A 16,561-nucleotide genomic window follows, 5' to 3' on the forward strand; every position below is an offset into this window, starting at 1 on the left:
TGGGCCAGAAACAGATGGTAGCCAGGAGGACCTTGGAACACCTTCTGCTGGGGTGCCATCTTCTCCCTTTCTTCAAGAAATGAGAAAATAATAATCTCAGGCATTCATTTCCTAATTACTTTGAGGTTAGATTATTATGATGCATTTTCTGTGGGGTTGAACTGAACACAGCTTGGAAATGGCGCTTGTTCCCAGAATATGACTAGGTGGGTATTAAGTGGAGCAGGCAGACTGAACAGAGAACACAAATACCAGCGACTTTTGTACAGTAATCATTGTTTTTTTCCAATTGTGATTAATTCTAAGTGCTGACCTTTGTTTTTTGTTTTACCTTTGAAGGCCTTGCATTGCCCTATTGCTTCTGCTGTCCCATTTCCCTCAACGCTGCCTTGTTTCTTTTCATGTCTCAGTAGAAATCCTAAGAGAACAAGAAGGAGTGTTGCATTCTCTCACCAGAATGACATGCAATGCTATTTTTCTAGAAAAAGAGGTGCCGGAACTCACTCAAACACCTCCCTAGCAGCTAGCATTTACTGACATCATTTTCTGTTGATATATAATTCCTCTTTGGAAAATTAACCTACATACAGATGTTGGCTCTGGAGGCACCAGGACATTTTAGGCAGAATTTGCTGATTTCCCCCATGTGCCTCTCAAAGTATTTTCACTTAGCTCCTATTATTATTTCTCCTCCTCCTTTCATTTCACACTTAAGTTGCATTCCCATGCCCATCCCCCAACTGCCTTTTCCCCCATCCAACCTTCCTGCTCCTTTTACATTCACTTCCTCCTTCCGTAATGGGGTCTGTTCAACCAAAAGCTGCAGTACGGTAGGACCTTCGAGGAGGCTGCAGTGCTGAGGCCTGCTAGGGATCCCTCACCCACAGTTTGAGAAATATTGCTCTCACCTACCAAACATCTTTCCCCCTCTTATAATTAATTATTGATTGACTAAATAAATCAATAAAGTATATTTTTTATAATATACTGAAATAAAACAGCTATTTAATATAAAAAGAACAAGGACAGAAAGGAGAAGAGAAAAGAAAAAGACCTAAGGAGAGAGAAAACCAAAGAGCAGAGAAAAAGAGAGAGAAGAAAAGTGGACAAAAGGAATGAATTTGGTCTGTAAATTCCATTAAGGCCTTATCATCTTCTGTTCTGGGAGTGGCAAAGACAAAGGCTTCTGATTCATTTATTTAAAAATCCTGATCAAGGTACAATACCTTACCTTCAGTCCACCTGCTCCATTATAGCCAGCATGATTTTACTGATCACTCATTTATAGTTCTTCACAAGTGTACCCTTTAGAAGTCCCTGAAGAGAGTGAACGTTTTGGGGGAAGCCTGTTGACCCTATTATTTCATTGTGGTCATGCTGTCTCATGCCAAGCCAAAAGAAGGCTATCTATCATCAAAGGTAGCCCATTTTCCAAAGTGCTGATTTTCACACACCAGGTAATGTTCTTAAGCAAATTAGAACACACTACACCTGAGCAGGTTATTACTTCAATCTAAGATGTTAGCGTTTCCTGAAAAACTTTTGATTCCTTGTAAAAGCTAGAGGCACAAAATAGTGCAAACCCCCCCCCCCCCCGCTCCAAGCTTGAGGAGGAGATTTTAGGGCAGAGATGGGGAACCTGAGGCCGCCTAGTTGTTATTCATCTGTAACTTCCATGATTGCTGAGACTGACCGTTACAATACTGTTAAGCCACTCTTTTTTTGTGAAAGGCAGATGTGAAAAACTTACAATCCCTCCCCATCCTGGCAAGGGAAATCCACGTGTATGGGGTGACCCATCAGGAGCTCATTAAATTGTGTTCTTGCATTAATTCCCATGTAGTGTGCTCATGTGGTGAGACTGGAGTAGGGCTGAACTGCTAGCGCTGCCTCTAGCACTGTTTCCTCAGGCTTAGTTCTGACAAGGAAGCCTCTGCCAAGGAACTCCAACATGTAAGCAAGTGCACATGCAAGAGGACACACAGTTGCATGGTGCTACGGATCACACGGAGTCCATGCATAGACAAAAGAAGTTGCTCCCATGCTGGGGTTCCTTTGCAGACATCCACATGTTGGGATGGGACTAGGTTTCATAGGTTAAAAACACACAGATCTCTCTGTGGAAGCCGAACAGGAGAAATGAATTTAAAAGCTCCTGCGTAACAACACTGAGGCACAGGGTTGTTTTTGTGGTTCTGTCTTAAAATAAGGAAGAGCTTCAAGGTAGTGATGTGTCTTATATTTCACTCTTGGGAATTAGCTTGATGAACTTTTAAAATGAAAGTTGTATGTATCCTGCTTATTGAAAAAGACATCTCAACTAGCTTCTTAATAGTTTGATCTTAAATTGTTTGGACAATTTTATTCCATACGTTAGAACCTTAACAAAAAAGTAGTGCAATAATTTATTCTTATGGGGTTGCTTTGGCTTCAGTATTCCTTTCCTTTCCTGTTGTTTCATCCAGTGTAATTGCATAATAGATTTCATTACATATTTTTTGCGGTTGCAGTGAAGAGGAAACACCGTTAAGCAAGTTCCTTTGTTTTTTCTCACCATTCTTTCACAATGCAAATGTTACTATTTCTCCTTGTTCTAAGTCAAGGCTGGGGAATCTATGTCCCACCCCATGACCAGTTGGGGGAGAGGGGTAACTTTGGAATTTGTTAAGTTTCACAAATTCTTCTTTTTATGAGCATTCTGCACATTTTGGTCCAGTCTCTCAGACTGGAGCTGCAAAAGTAAGCAATTAAGAAGTGTGATTGTTAAAATACATTATTTATTTGTTAACTGATATAGATACAGGCAGCCCTTTTTAGGGTAGTTTTTAATGTTTGATATTTTTGTATTTGATTTCTGTTGGAAGCCGCCCAGAGTGGCTGGGGAAATCCAGCCAGATGGGCGGGGTACAAATAATAAATATTATTATTATTATTATTATACTGGCATATGTTGGCAATTCTTTTATTATGGCAAGGGGCCTCATAAATTGGAAGCTGCATGGGCCACTCTGGACCTCTGAGCCGGTCTGGATCTACCAGATGTTGGGCTACAACTCTCATCATCACTGACCATTGGGGCTGATGGGAGCTGAAGAACATCTGGAGGGCCACAGGTTTCCAACATGTGCTCTAAAGCTTGCTAGTTTCCCACAGGCTCCTAGTTGGCCATGGAATTAACCAGCTGTTTCCAAACTGGCCCATGGGCCCCAAAACACAGGCATTCCATTTTCTAACTACTGTGACACACCAATAATTTCACTTTCATCATAATTAGACCCCTTTAATTCATGTTTTCAAGAAACTGGTGATACAGTTTTTAAACATAAAGACAGTACCATACAGGTCCTCTTCAAGCATTCTAGTTCCCAAGTAGGCCAACAAATGGCCCCACCCTGATATCACACACACTGAGAAGCCCCTTCTCCGTCAGCTGTGTGTGCTTCTGTAGGAAGCTGGATTTTACACATAAAACATTGAATGCATGTAGGTCTGCCTGTAGCCCTTGTCCAATGGAGTTAAGTGGCCAAATCATAGTAGTGTTGCTTGGCACCCTGTGGCCACAAATACACACAGGTGTACTAAAATAGTGGGCATAAGCACACCCTACTGTATATTGTGTTGTGGCTGCAGTATATTAAAATTTTGTTACCTTCTATCCAACAGAGCTTTAAAGTATCTGTTTAGTTTGAAGGCTTCTGTAGATCTGTGCAAAATTTGAAAAAGATGTGTTGTATTATCAGCATACTAACATCAATTTTCTAAGCGCTTATTGAGTAAATGCATGCTGGATGTAAGTCCTCTGGGTTCATCCAAATTACACCAATGAGGTATTCATCCTGTTCTTTGTATTATAATTTTACCCAGCTTTTCTATACTTTATGCTGGAAATTTAAGTACCTTGTGTATCCTTAAACTAATCAGAATAAGAAGCCACTTTTCTGTGCCAAAGAAAAAGAACTATCATTTTTCACATTCTTATACTTTCCAGTTCAGTTTCAAGGAATATTATGTTACTGTGACTTCTGAATTCCTGAAAGTTCTCTTGTCTTTGTAGCTGCAAAGGCCCTCCTGAGCATTTCAAAGGAAATAATGTGAATTTTTTGTGTGCAGTATGTTTTGTGTTGTGCATACCAGATACAGTCCACATTTTGTGTGCATGTGATTAGACTTGAAAAAAATAATGCAGTCCAGTATTATGATTTATTGACTGAATCTTTTTCCTGCTGAAAACTTGCCAAAACTGAAAGCTTGCCCCCACCCCTCTTCCATATTAGAAACAGCTACTGTTTTTGTTGATCTTTTTAACTTCTGAATAGGCCTATTTCAAGTCATACCAGCATGAGATCTCAGATTAATAATATACTTATTCAGCCACTACTAGAGTAAAACCATTGGCATATGAAGGTTAGAATTTCTTCAAATTGTTTTCAGGTGCATTTTGTGAAGGGTGAGTAAGAATATATATATTTCTATTTATTGTTTCATCTTACAGATGTGAAAGTAAATTTTAACATAGCTTAGGCTTTCCAAAAATTAAGTCTCCACCAGCACCCATTGCTCATTTTGCATCTTTCATCTTCCTAAACGGAGAGAGAGAGAGAGAGTCCTTACAGGAAAGAAGTCATTGGGGGATGAGCATTGCCTGGACAAATAGAAGCAGGATTGAACCGTACAAACTTACTCTTGGCATATAGAAGTGTTTTAGATGTGTCAACTCCTGCAGCCACATCAGAGAGGCCAAGAGGGGAGCCTTGTGGTCCAGGCAGCCCAGTACCTCCATACACACACTGCCCAGGCTTGAGCCTTGGGGAATTCACTGGTGCTGCTAACACAGTGGTTTGACATCACCCCCAGAAAAGCACTCCATTTTCTCTTGAGAAAGATGGATGCCAACAACGACCTTGTGCCACAATGGAGGGGTTCTTAGCATCAGCACTCAAACAGGGTATCCTTCGATTTTTTTTTAATGTGTGTGAGAGAGAGAGAGAGAGAGAGGAAGGAAGGAAGGAAGGAAGGAAGGAAGGAAGGAAGGAAGGAAGGAAGGAAGGAAGGAAAGTTAGCATTGTGTTGCAGTAGTGTATTTGTGGGTATTCTATAAACATTACATTTCTTTTCTTTTTTTCTTTTCTTGCTCTATAGATGCAAAAGCTAGATTGTTCCCTTCAATGTTACAGGATGTTTTACACACTGATTGCTTGTAGGATACCATGAATTTTCCTCATGGTAAAGACCCAAAATGATATGTTGCAATAGCAGCTGGCAAATCAGAAAATCCCAAACAGATAATGAAGGAGTTTGTAATTTTGTTGGTGTTTTATTTATTTTTTTACTGAGGAATCATGCTTTGGTCTGGAATTTTGAGGTCTTCCCAAGCCATAATTTTTGTATATGGCTATATTTTATGTCTAATGAATTTCAGTAAGCACATTCAAACAAATGCTAGTGCTGTTATCACTCTTCTCGCCCTGCCTGTTTGTTTACAGTTACAACAAGCCTCTGAAGTTTCTCAAATGAGAGGAGCAAGAGTAATCTCTGCAGAAGATCTTATTTTTTTGATGCGCAAAGATAAGGTACTTTTATTAAATGCAATTATTAAAATAATTGTTGGAAAAAATATTCTGTTAAAAGATGTTTAACCATCTTTTAAATAAAGGATTTATAGACAGAATTTTATTATAACTAATTATTCTGCATCTCACTTCATATTGTATATTTGTTTCAGATTGTACAAATGAAATGTAATTCCATCAAGATAAATTATTTCTTTGTGGGAAAGCACCTAGTTGCATAGCCCAGTTAGTCCTTTCTGATCTGTCAAGAGTTTAAAGCATCCTAGATTCCTCAGGTTCTTGACATCAATACTTTCCCATTTACAGTTCCTAAATAATTCAGATCTTGCTTTAAGCATGCAAAACAGATCAGAGAATGTTAGCTTTGGAAGGGACCTTGAGGGTCATCTAGTCCAACCCCCTGTAATGCAGGAATCTTTTGCCCAATATGGGGTTGGATCCCACGACCCTGAGATTAAAAGCCTTATACTCTACCAACTGAGCTATCACAGTTGGAAGATTATATATCTCCCCCCCCTCCAGTGCATAAAAGGTGCTCAGATGTGTTCATTTATGCAATTCTGGAGCCTATTTTAATCAAAGTTATGAGACACAATTGCTTGGTGCCTTGAGTAAGACCTGGGGCAAGCAGCACATGAAAACAAATTTGGGAGTATGTCAGTTAATTTACAAATGTGCTAGTAGAAGTAGAGGTCCTGATTTTAATCTATATAGCAGCAGGTGGTGGTGGTGGGAGTTTGAGCTTTCTGGAGAACCCTGTTGACACACACACACACAATGTGGCTGGAGAATGAAGGGTTAAGCCTTCTCCCATGTGCTACAGTCCCAATGAAAATCCCTCCCCATGCCTACTGTTAAATGAATGACCACAGTGTGCTTTTTAATGAGATGATCATTGTCGCATATAGTTTGTCAATGAACTGATTGGCAGGCTTTGCCATGTGAAAATACTAGGTGAATGTATTTAAGTTAAACAGAGGACTTGTGCAAGTCCATGTATCCCCCCCCCCTAAAGATTACAGGTAATTTTCTTTTTAAAAGCATGCTATTCTCTAAATCCTGCCTTATTAATAGATCTTCCACTTTTGAAGTATACCAAGGAATGCTGAAGCCAACAGACTTCTGCACTGGCAGCCTAATGACGCCTTTCCATTCTGTGCACCCTGCAACTTTGATTATAGCAATGAGTGTGTTTGTAATTTTGTGTATGTGTTGTAAGGTAGTAGCTGTGTCTCTTAGTTCGAGCTATGTTTCTTACTCTTGCAGGCAGTGTTTGTATCCATTGTAATTAGCACTCTTATTTTCTCTCTCCCTAGAAAAAGCTTAGAAGGCTACTTAAATATATGTTTTTCCGAGACTACAAATCTAAAGTTGTCAAAGGCATTGAAGAAGATGATCTTCTTGAAGGTAGGTAAATTTGTAGATAAATTGTATTTCTGGTCTAAATCTCCTTTCAAATCCATATCAGCGAAAAGAAAAGAACTCACTCTGAAACTCACTTACAGGTGGTACCTAACACCACAGGAACTAACGCTAATATGCCCAGGAACCTCATCAAAATGCTGGAGAGGGTGCACCTCCACAGGCACATACCTCCACATGTAGTGGGAATGTCCTAAAATCCAACTCTTCTGGACATCAATCATACAGGAAATATGCAAAACAACTAAGCAAGTATTAGAAGTCATCACAGAACTGGCCCTACTAGACATCTTCCAAGACAATAATGCTTACTCACAACACAAAGAGCTCATAACCCACCAACTCCCAGCAGCCAGAAACATCATAGCCAGACACTGGAGAGACCTGTCAGGAGTAAGCATAGACCAATGGTATCAAATAGTATGGGAAACAGCCTTATTAGAAAAACTAACCAACAAACTGAAACTGACATGGGGACAAATAGACAAAGACTCCTTCACCCCAGTATGGTTACCCTTCATCACATACACAGCCCAACTAGATAACAACAAGAACCCGCCAATAGCATTCAAATCAATCTGGCTAACCTGATCCAAAAACACACACACACCCCACTCACACGCAAAAACAAAGTTCACCACAGCCAATCACAAACAACCACACCCTAGGCCAGTGATGGCGAACCCGTGGCACGCGTGCCACAGCTGGCACGCAGAGCTCTCTCTGCTGGCACGCCAGGGGCGGGGAAATGGCGCCGCCGCGCTGCTCTGCTCATGCGTCCTGCCAGCGCAGGCGCAGCAGCGGAAAGCAGCAATTTCCCTCCTTGGCGCCTGTGGTGTTTGGCTGCTGCTGCTGCGGAGGATTCGACGCGAGGCAACGACGACGGCGAGGTAACAGCAGCGGCGGGCTGGGCCAGGGGCGGCGGGTGAGGGGGAAGCCCTCCTTTTGAGCGCTGCGAGCGGGGGGGGGGGGAGCCGCGCGGCCCCGCCGGCGATGCCATCCCTAAGTAAAACGGCAGTGCTATGTATGTTCGGGTGGAAGGAAGGATGGAAGGAGGCAAATGTGGAGCTCTTTACTCAAACATGTGCACACAGGGTTGGTGCATTGGAGGAGTAGGCGGCCACCTCCGCTTCCATCCGAGTGGTGTTTGGGATGGCGCGAAGAAAAGTCTCGCTAAGACCCAAGCCGCCAAGGGGCGCGCGCCCCCGCGCAGGGGTAGGCGGAGCTGCGCCAGAGCTGAGCGGCGTTTGCTTCCCGCCTTGCACTGCCGGGTGGGCTTTTCTTCCCAACCGCCTTCACAGTCCGGGAGGCGCCGTTGCTGTGGTGGCGGCTCTCACATGTCTTTAGCTACCTCCTCCGACTGCCCGAGCGCTCTCCGGTAAGGAGGAAGTCAAACCTCGAAGAAAGGGCAGGAGCTGCATTTGGGAAGGTTTGGGATGCAACCGCTATGGTTCCTCCCTTTGCCCAGTTTTTGCAAAACAAAAACAAAACCCCCACACATAATAAATAAAAAACCCACTGGCCCTTTCCTGCGTTCCGTTTTCTGTCTCCTCCCTCTGCAAAGTTGTATGCAGATGCGGAGAGGAGGGCGGCGAATAACACAGGAGTTCATGCAGGGAGAACTAACTCTCAAAAGTCTTTCTCTTTCTTCTCTTCCCTTCCTCCCCCCCCCTCTACTTCCTTAAAGGTAAATTACATGCATCAAGGCAGCTTTGCCTGTATCACATTCCGCGGATTGATTGCTTATGTATTTACACACACCAGCACAGTCGTGGGCGAAATTTTATTCAGTGTACCCAAAATAAAATAACTCTTTGAACCTGCTGCCTATAACCTTCTATCGATCTGGCTATGAATAATAGGTTGAGAAAGATTCAAAGAACAAATGAAGGGTTGTACTGGTATGTATATTATTTCCTCAGAGCAACCCCAGTGAAATAAGTGAACTTAAGGCCATTTAATTGCAGTGTTGGCACTTTGAAATAAAAAAGTTGGTTTTCCACTGCAGTTTGGGCACTCGGGCTCAAAAAGGTTCGCCATCACTGCCCTAGGCCAACCCCAACCTCTCTCACCACCAAAGGAATACAAGCAAATAGTAAAGACCCACACAAGTGACGCTGACACAAAACCCCGCACATACACCAAGTAGAATAGAAGCATTGCCTTGCCACCCCACCCCACCCCACCCCACCCCGCTCACCATCCCCCCTCCACCTCTTTCCCCCTTTTCTTCCTAATGTAACACTAATGTCTCAACAAATGAAACTGATTTGCAGAAAACACAACTTGAAAAAAGAGACATTGCACATACTTTTGTAAACCAAGAAATCTTAAATAAATAAATAAATAAATAAATAAATAAATGTATTTCTTTGGGGAGTATTCAGCATACAAACTCTATATACCAAATATATTCCTCATGCAGATAACTTTAGACATCCAAAAATATTTACTTACTTGGGAACTCCATTTAACCTTGTGTTTTTCCTTTCAAATTACTTATAAAAGTGCAGTATGGCAGTCCAGCAACCATACGATAAGTAGATCTGTTTAATGTCAAGAGCTGTGTTGAGCTAAGGAACTGGTGCTGATTAAAAGGCTTAATTGATTTCAGCATGTGTAATTTACGTGTGGCAGCCTGCAAGTGGAAGGGAGAAGGTGGTTGGCTTCAAAATTAATTTGAATAGGCATCTGAATAGAATAGAATCTGACATATTTTATGAAGCAACCATAATCTAAAATCACTTAATTCTGATATATAGCTTGGAGGTGTTTTAAATTGTACACCGGCAATGTATTGAAAAGACTTTCTCCTCTCCCTTCTCTGTGGGCAGTGGCAGCTGGTGTCTTCCCAAAAGTGATGATGCTGGAAGCTCAACCCAGCCCTTCACACTTGTCTCACCCCCCTCCACCCCACCCCACCCCAGTCCCTTTGTTCCACCCCCACCCCTCTTAACAGGGATGAGAGAAATGACTTGTTTGTGGCTAGATAATCAGGTCACGGCAGAAAATCTTTAAAGACAGCATGCATGTTACTTATAATTCCCATGTACAGACTTAGAACTGAGGCTGACAGAAAGAGATTTGACCAAGGCCAGACAATGTCTGTGGTTGTCTGAGGTAAAGCTATAGAGGCATTCTGTCCCATAAATAGTTGTGTTTTGGCAGAAGCAGCATTACTCATCTTCTTGCTTAAATACTATGTTTTGAAAATGTGAAAATAGCTAAGGTGTTTCTGCGAATGTATGGAATGCACTTCTTTCACCACTAAGTAACCATAATCAGCAACACTTTATCTGAGATTAGAGATGAAATTTCATAAATGTGAATCCCAGCCTGACTGGAACTCAGGAACCTCCTTTAAAAATAATTTAAAAATGGGGATGTTGGAAGACAGGTAGTGCAGATGGAAGGAGACCAGGACTGGTGCAGATAAGCATGAGGAAGGACAGAAGCAGAGCAATGGTGGTGGAGGAGTAGCGAGATGTGAGAAAGGAGAGCAGCCGCGGGAGAGGTTGCTGCTGGAAATGGCAGACATTCTCTGGAAACCCATGAACTGTGAGAGGAGCCTCCACTGCACTAAGGACACTTGTACAAGTTGAATGGAACTTACACACAAAGAACTATGAATGCCTGGGCATGATGCCATGTATTGGGTTCCAGCCTAATAATATATTTTTTGTCAATAAAGTAGTCATACACACTGCCATCCTGTCAGGTGACTTCTACCACACCCATTTCACAGTCGAGATCTATATGATTCGTGTGATTGGTTTTACAGTCGTACCTTGGATCCTGAACGCCTTGGTGCTCGGACGTTTTGGCTCCCGAACACCGCAAAGTGATTGTTCCGGTTTGCGAACGTTCTTTTGGAAGCTGAATGTCCAGCACGGCTTCCAATTAAGTGCAGAAGCTTCCTGCAGCCAATCGGAAGCTGCACCTTGGTTTCTGAACGTTTTGGAAGTCGAACGGACTTCCGGAGTGAATTCTGTTCAACTTCCAAGGTATGACTGTATTATGTTTCCTGAGTCCTCCTTAAAACTGAGGCTTGTTGAGATATTGTGGTAGATTACATGAAGGACATACCTCAAAGTAAGTCTGACATTCTATACTAGAAAGTGATTGTCCAGAAAGGGGTGAGGATACTGTCATGTCATTAGCCATTATGGTAAGCCATATTATGATTTTGAGCATGATATAGTGAACAACATTGCACCAAATTTGAATCAGCCGTAAGCAAGATGAGTGATTTCTGAGAAACTGGAGACCATATTTGACCTTCACATTTCTTCAGTGCCTGGGTGTTATCTTTACATATATATTATGTGCTTCGTCAATGATAACACCAAGATCAAATCAAATTGTTTGTTTCCCCCTTCAATTTCTTTCAGACAGACTCAGTAGCAGCAGCACCAATAAACGTCAGAAAATTGCTCAAGATTTTCTTATCTCTATTGATCAGACTGGAGAGCTGTTGGGCTTGTTGGAAGATGATGAGATTGATGATGTAAAACTAGAGAGAATGGAGGTAAATTCTGGACCTTAATATTTTAATTAAGCAGATGTTCTTGGCAAGTTGCAGGAAAAGGCAAAATAGCAAACAAACCCAGATTTGTTCCCAATTCAAAAATAACACTTAGCATAATCCTAAAAAGTGTAAATACCATCTAATCAAAGCTTTCTACCAAGAGACAATTTTCTTGGGATCCCAGTGCCAAATGTAACTTTGCAAATAAGTAAATGCATCTTAAAAGCTTGATATGCATACCACTTGTTTTAGAAGCAGCAGTTTATGTTCCCAGAAACGTGCAGAGTGTTACACTCACCGAGTTTTCACAGTGTTAAATGTAAAATGTAAATATAAAATAAATATTAGACATGCAAATGTTGACCACTGTGTATGTTGGCTATCCGCTTGTTGTGTAAAAATAGGCAGGGATTTCACCTGTCTTACGACAGACGCGATACCATATTTGTTTGCCTATTAACCAAAATTGTCAGAGAATTTGGGATAGGGCCATCTGGTGTGGATGCTTTAGCTGAGTTGCCTGCATTGCAGGGGGTTGGACTAGATGACCCTTGGGGTTCTTTCCAACTCTATGATTCTGTTTTGTCTTATGTTTAAAAATATATATTTTACATATAATTCATGGTATGGAACCAATTCCTATATTCCAATATACAGTATGCTGCTGTATGTGGCATTTTCCTCAGTGGATGAAGCTGAATGCTGTAACCGGGAAATAAAACCATCTAGCAAGCTAGCCATATGTTTAACAAAATGCTATCTGAATTTGTACCGCTTTCCTGGCCCCTAGGCTAATTTGTGCATGTGCCAATCTCTCTCCACTTTGGGAAGTGCTAGTTAAGATCTTCATAGCGTAACGTTTCCTTTCCATTCTTTTCCTATGCAACCTCAAGCGCCACAATGCAGACATCTTGGTTCATTCTTGTTGCCATGGGGGGCAGTTTTGTTCTATTGAACGTTTTCACATGGTTTGGTCTTTTACTTAAGCATTTTAGCATAGTACAAAAGGATTAAGATGTTCGCTTACCGTTATATCATTCTAGTCTTCTTCTTCTTCTTCTTCTTCTTCTTCTTCTTCTTCTTCTTCTTCTTCTTCTTCTTCTTCTGTCTCATTAGAGCATTGCTTCTGAGACACCCTATAGTAAGTTTACCAGATTTTTTTTCAATGAATCCGGGGACACTTTTCAACTTTCTACTAAATAGATGGATTTTGTCAGGGGACTGATTTGTAAATCTGGGGACTGTCCCCGGGAGATGGGGACGTCTGGTAACCTTACCCTATAGCAGTAGCACTGATTTTGCGATGGCTCTATATTAACTCCAGAATCAAAGGCAGTCTGCCTCTGAATGCCTGTTGCTGTGGATCCCAAGGGGGGGGGAGGGGGGAGTGCTGCCATGCTGGTGTCCTGCTTGAAGGTTACTCATAAGCTCCTACTCGGCCGCCGTGGGAGCATAAAACTGGACTGCCTGTAGTCTGATCTTCTTCTATTCTTATGTCAACTATAACATTTACTTAATAGGTTTTTAACTACTTGAGGATAAAAACTATGCTTTTGTTTATAGCAATACGCTCCCCTGTCTACATGGCTTCATTGTGGCCCTGAACCTGCAGAAGAATTTCAGGATTCTCTGTCAGCAAGAAACTTCTGACATGCTGACATGTAGCATTTCAAGTATAATGTTATTATTTATTAAATTTGTATACCCTTAGTCCAAAGATCACAGGGCAGTTCACAACAAAAAAATACAAAATGAGAACACAAAATACATATCCCAAAAAACAAAATCAAACCCAATAGCCCACCACAAACACCATTGATTGATTAATCAGCCCTTGCCCTTGCTCATCCCTTAAGGGGCAGCCCCCACTTTGCTGGCCAGAGGTGCAAAAACACTGGCTTCCTCAAGAGGAGAAGGAATTCCAGTAGATATGAAGGAGGGCCAGATGATGCTAAGTGAGGGAAGGCTGGGCAAATGAGCAGGCAAGGGATGTTGCCACCACCCCCCAACCCACCCACCCCAGCCTGCTCCTGCTTGCAGGCAAGTAGGAGTGGGATTGGGCTGCTCCACTAGGCAGCGCAAAGCTTCCACTTCCCAGCTTAGAGAGCCTCAATCTGTTGCTGCTTGCATGGGAACAGGAGCTGGATCGGGGCTGCTCAGCTGGGGAGGTGCAGGCTCCATCACACTTTCCGTTGAGGGGTTCACTGCTGCACTTTTCTCAAGGGAGAAGCTTAAAGGAGCCCCCACCTCCGCATCAGAGCCTCTGCACCACCTGAAGGCAGCCAGGCTGAGTGAGGAAAGGCTGGGCTGGGGCGGCAAGTGAGCAGGCAAGGGATGTTGCTGCTGCCCTGGCCCACCCTTTCCTCACTCAGCGCCAGGGCTGCTGGAGCTGGAGGAGGGGATGGTTGCTGTTGTGGCAGCGACGGCGGAGGGACCCAGCGCTGGAGGGTGGCAGGTGCCTGCTTGCTTGCCGCCCAGCCTGCCTTCCCTCACTTGGAAAACAGAAGTGTGGCACTCAAAACGGAAGTCATACTCAGAACAGAGCACGTTCAGCTTCTGGGGAAAGTTCGAAAACCGGAACACTCATTTCCAGGTTTGATGTGTTTGGGTTCCAAGTAGTTCGAGAACTAAGCTGTTCAACAACTGAGGTACCACTGTACTTCTCATGGGGGCCTTTCAACACCAACAGTTTATTAACCAGAGCTGCAAAATCAGGAACAGCTGTGGACTTGCCCATACTCTAATTCCACTCTTTAATGTGAATTCCCAACTCTCCTACCTTGTTCGCTATAACCATAGTGTGACCAGCCATGGTGGCTGTGTTCTAGGCAGTGAGCTTCTGAATACAGTTGCAAAGTACGACAAGCAATTGTTGAGTCACATAAAAGTTGTTGTTCTATCCTGGCAGAGGAACAGCATGGACTTCAGGGAACATGGCTCTAACTGGAGCCTGGAAACCAGATAATTCCTTAAGTGAAAGACTAGCAAACATGTAAAACTGATTGCAGGGCCACTTCTGCCTCTGTCCCGGATGCCGCATCATTCCTAATCCCAGCCCCCAGTGCTGGACCTCTGCAAGGAAAAGCCTAGCACATAGTCTTTCCCCATGGCGAACACCACACCTATAGACTTCATCTAACTCATGGATTTGGGATCAGGGGTGGGAGGCCCAGCAATGTTTCCTTTCCACATGTTGTTTATTCATGGGTGAAGGGAGTTACTCCCTGATTCTAAGAACTTAACTGTGAAATCAGCACAGTGGCATGGTTTACTGCAGGTTATTAGGCAGGGTAAAACAAAGGTCTCCCTCAATTTCCACATGTCTCCCAAAGAAGGACGATTGGGCACTGGACCAAATGTAGCAAAAGATCAACCTTACACAATTTCTACAATTTTATCCCTAACTTCTCAACACATCACACATGGTTTAACATTACATCTGCAAACCATGGGTAATATTTATTTCTGTATTTTATTTGAAAGCATTTATATGCTGCTTTGTATTTCAAAAATCTCTTAGCAGTGACAAAGTTCTTATTAATTTGGGTGTGTAAATCCATTTCAAGCATATTTCTGTATTGGTTAAACCAAAAAGGAAGAGGAGAAGTGGTGTGTGTGTGTGTGTGTGTTGGCGTGCACAGTTTTGAAGGAAAGATTCAGGAGAATGATCTTGCTTTGTTGTATTTGGAAACTTAAAATCAACTAGAAAACTGCATTTTGCTTTCTGAAATGTTAGTTGGTCAATAAGAGTTTTTGTTATTGTGGATGCTTTTCTAAAACAAGAACTTGGTCTGGGTCTCTTTAAAAAATACTGTGGGCTTTAAAAATGCAGGAAACATGTTCTGTTCCTGAAAAGAAGATGGTAGTTAGCATTTAAAGTAGTATAGAATATCTTATTTGCCATGTTTAGTAGACTATGGTTTCTGCAAGCTACGTTTTGGAGGAAGTCCAGTGCGCTCTTTAAAATCTTTACAACCTCCTTTAAAGAATTAGTGTACTTAAATCATGAGCTGTGATCTAAAGGCTATGTTCCTTTTAGGTATCAATTACTTCAGAAATGTGTGGTTATCTTGGTTTGGCCAACTGCAAATGGTTTCGGTTCCACTTTGCCCTGGGCCAAAAACATGCTAAGTTGTCCAAAGCAGATGATAAACATGTATTTCTGATGTCATTACGACCCAAACAGGATATGATTGTTCAGTGGTATGGTTTCACTTATGATGAATTATACAGAAAGCAAATATTGTTTATGTTGTATTTCTTTAAAACTGTATTTTTGAGATATATATATATATATATATATATAGATATATATATAAACTGTTTAAACAGAATGGTGTGTCTTTGTTTCTAGGGGTGCGTATCATATAATTGCATAACTGATATAAAGAAAAACACTGTGGTGATTTAAAAATATTAACAGAATGTAATCATTTTTTACTGAAAAATATCAGCTTAACCCTTTGACTATCACAAGGAGAGTATCTCTCTGTTAGCTTTCATTGTAAGATTAAGGAGATTTGCCAACACAGGGATGAGAATCACTATGGGAATAAACAAAAGTCAGATAATGAGCTGTTAACGCAACAAAAAAACAAAAGTCTCTTTGTTGATTTGAAACATAGTGTTTTACTTGATGTTAAATCCCACTGATTTTAAATACTAACATTCAGTGGTATTGAGGAGAGATGTATAGCAACAAAAGCTGGCTTAGCTCCTTCGCAAACTTTGCATTGTCCCAAACCTAAGATCTCAAATATCTATAATATGAGTCTCAGCAGCTAACCCAAATATATCAGCAATATCATATTCCAGATACCTCTTGATTGTGGGCAAAAGACAGTACAGTTCTGACGTAACATGCTTCTGTTTAACCTTCATAGACAGAACCTAAGAAACTGACATAAGCAATTTCATGGGTTATTTTGCTACTCCAAGCTGAATCCTACTATTGTAGAACATCCCAAACAAAGCCACATGTCTTGTATCGGAAGAGCACTTTTCTGCTTCCGTCAATCAGTTATTGCTTGAAAATAACTCT

The 16,561-nt window shown here is 41.8% G+C and overlaps 1 protein-coding gene across 3 annotated transcripts in view; it reads left to right on the plus strand.

The window, feature by feature from the left end:
• The window catches only part of SUPT3H (SPT3 homolog, SAGA and STAGA complex component), a 231,597-nt gene that overhangs the window by 162,451 nt on the left and 52,585 nt on the right, over window positions 1-16,561 (plus strand). For all 3 annotated transcript variants that reach the window (XM_033145597.1, XM_033145596.1, XM_033145595.1), the window contains exons 4-6: window positions 5,484-5,570; window positions 6,887-6,977; window positions 11,384-11,520. In XM_033145597.1, coding sequence (XP_033001488.1) covers window positions 5,484-5,570; window positions 6,887-6,977; window positions 11,384-11,520 — 315 coding nt within the window. The remainder of the gene's footprint in view (window positions 1-5,483; window positions 5,571-6,886; window positions 6,978-11,383; window positions 11,521-16,561) is intronic.

This window comes from Lacerta agilis, chromosome 3 (genome assembly GCF_009819535.1).
Source record: "Lacerta agilis isolate rLacAgi1 chromosome 3, rLacAgi1.pri, whole genome shotgun sequence".
NCBI lineage: Eukaryota > Metazoa > Chordata > Lepidosauria > Squamata > Lacertidae > Lacerta > Lacerta agilis.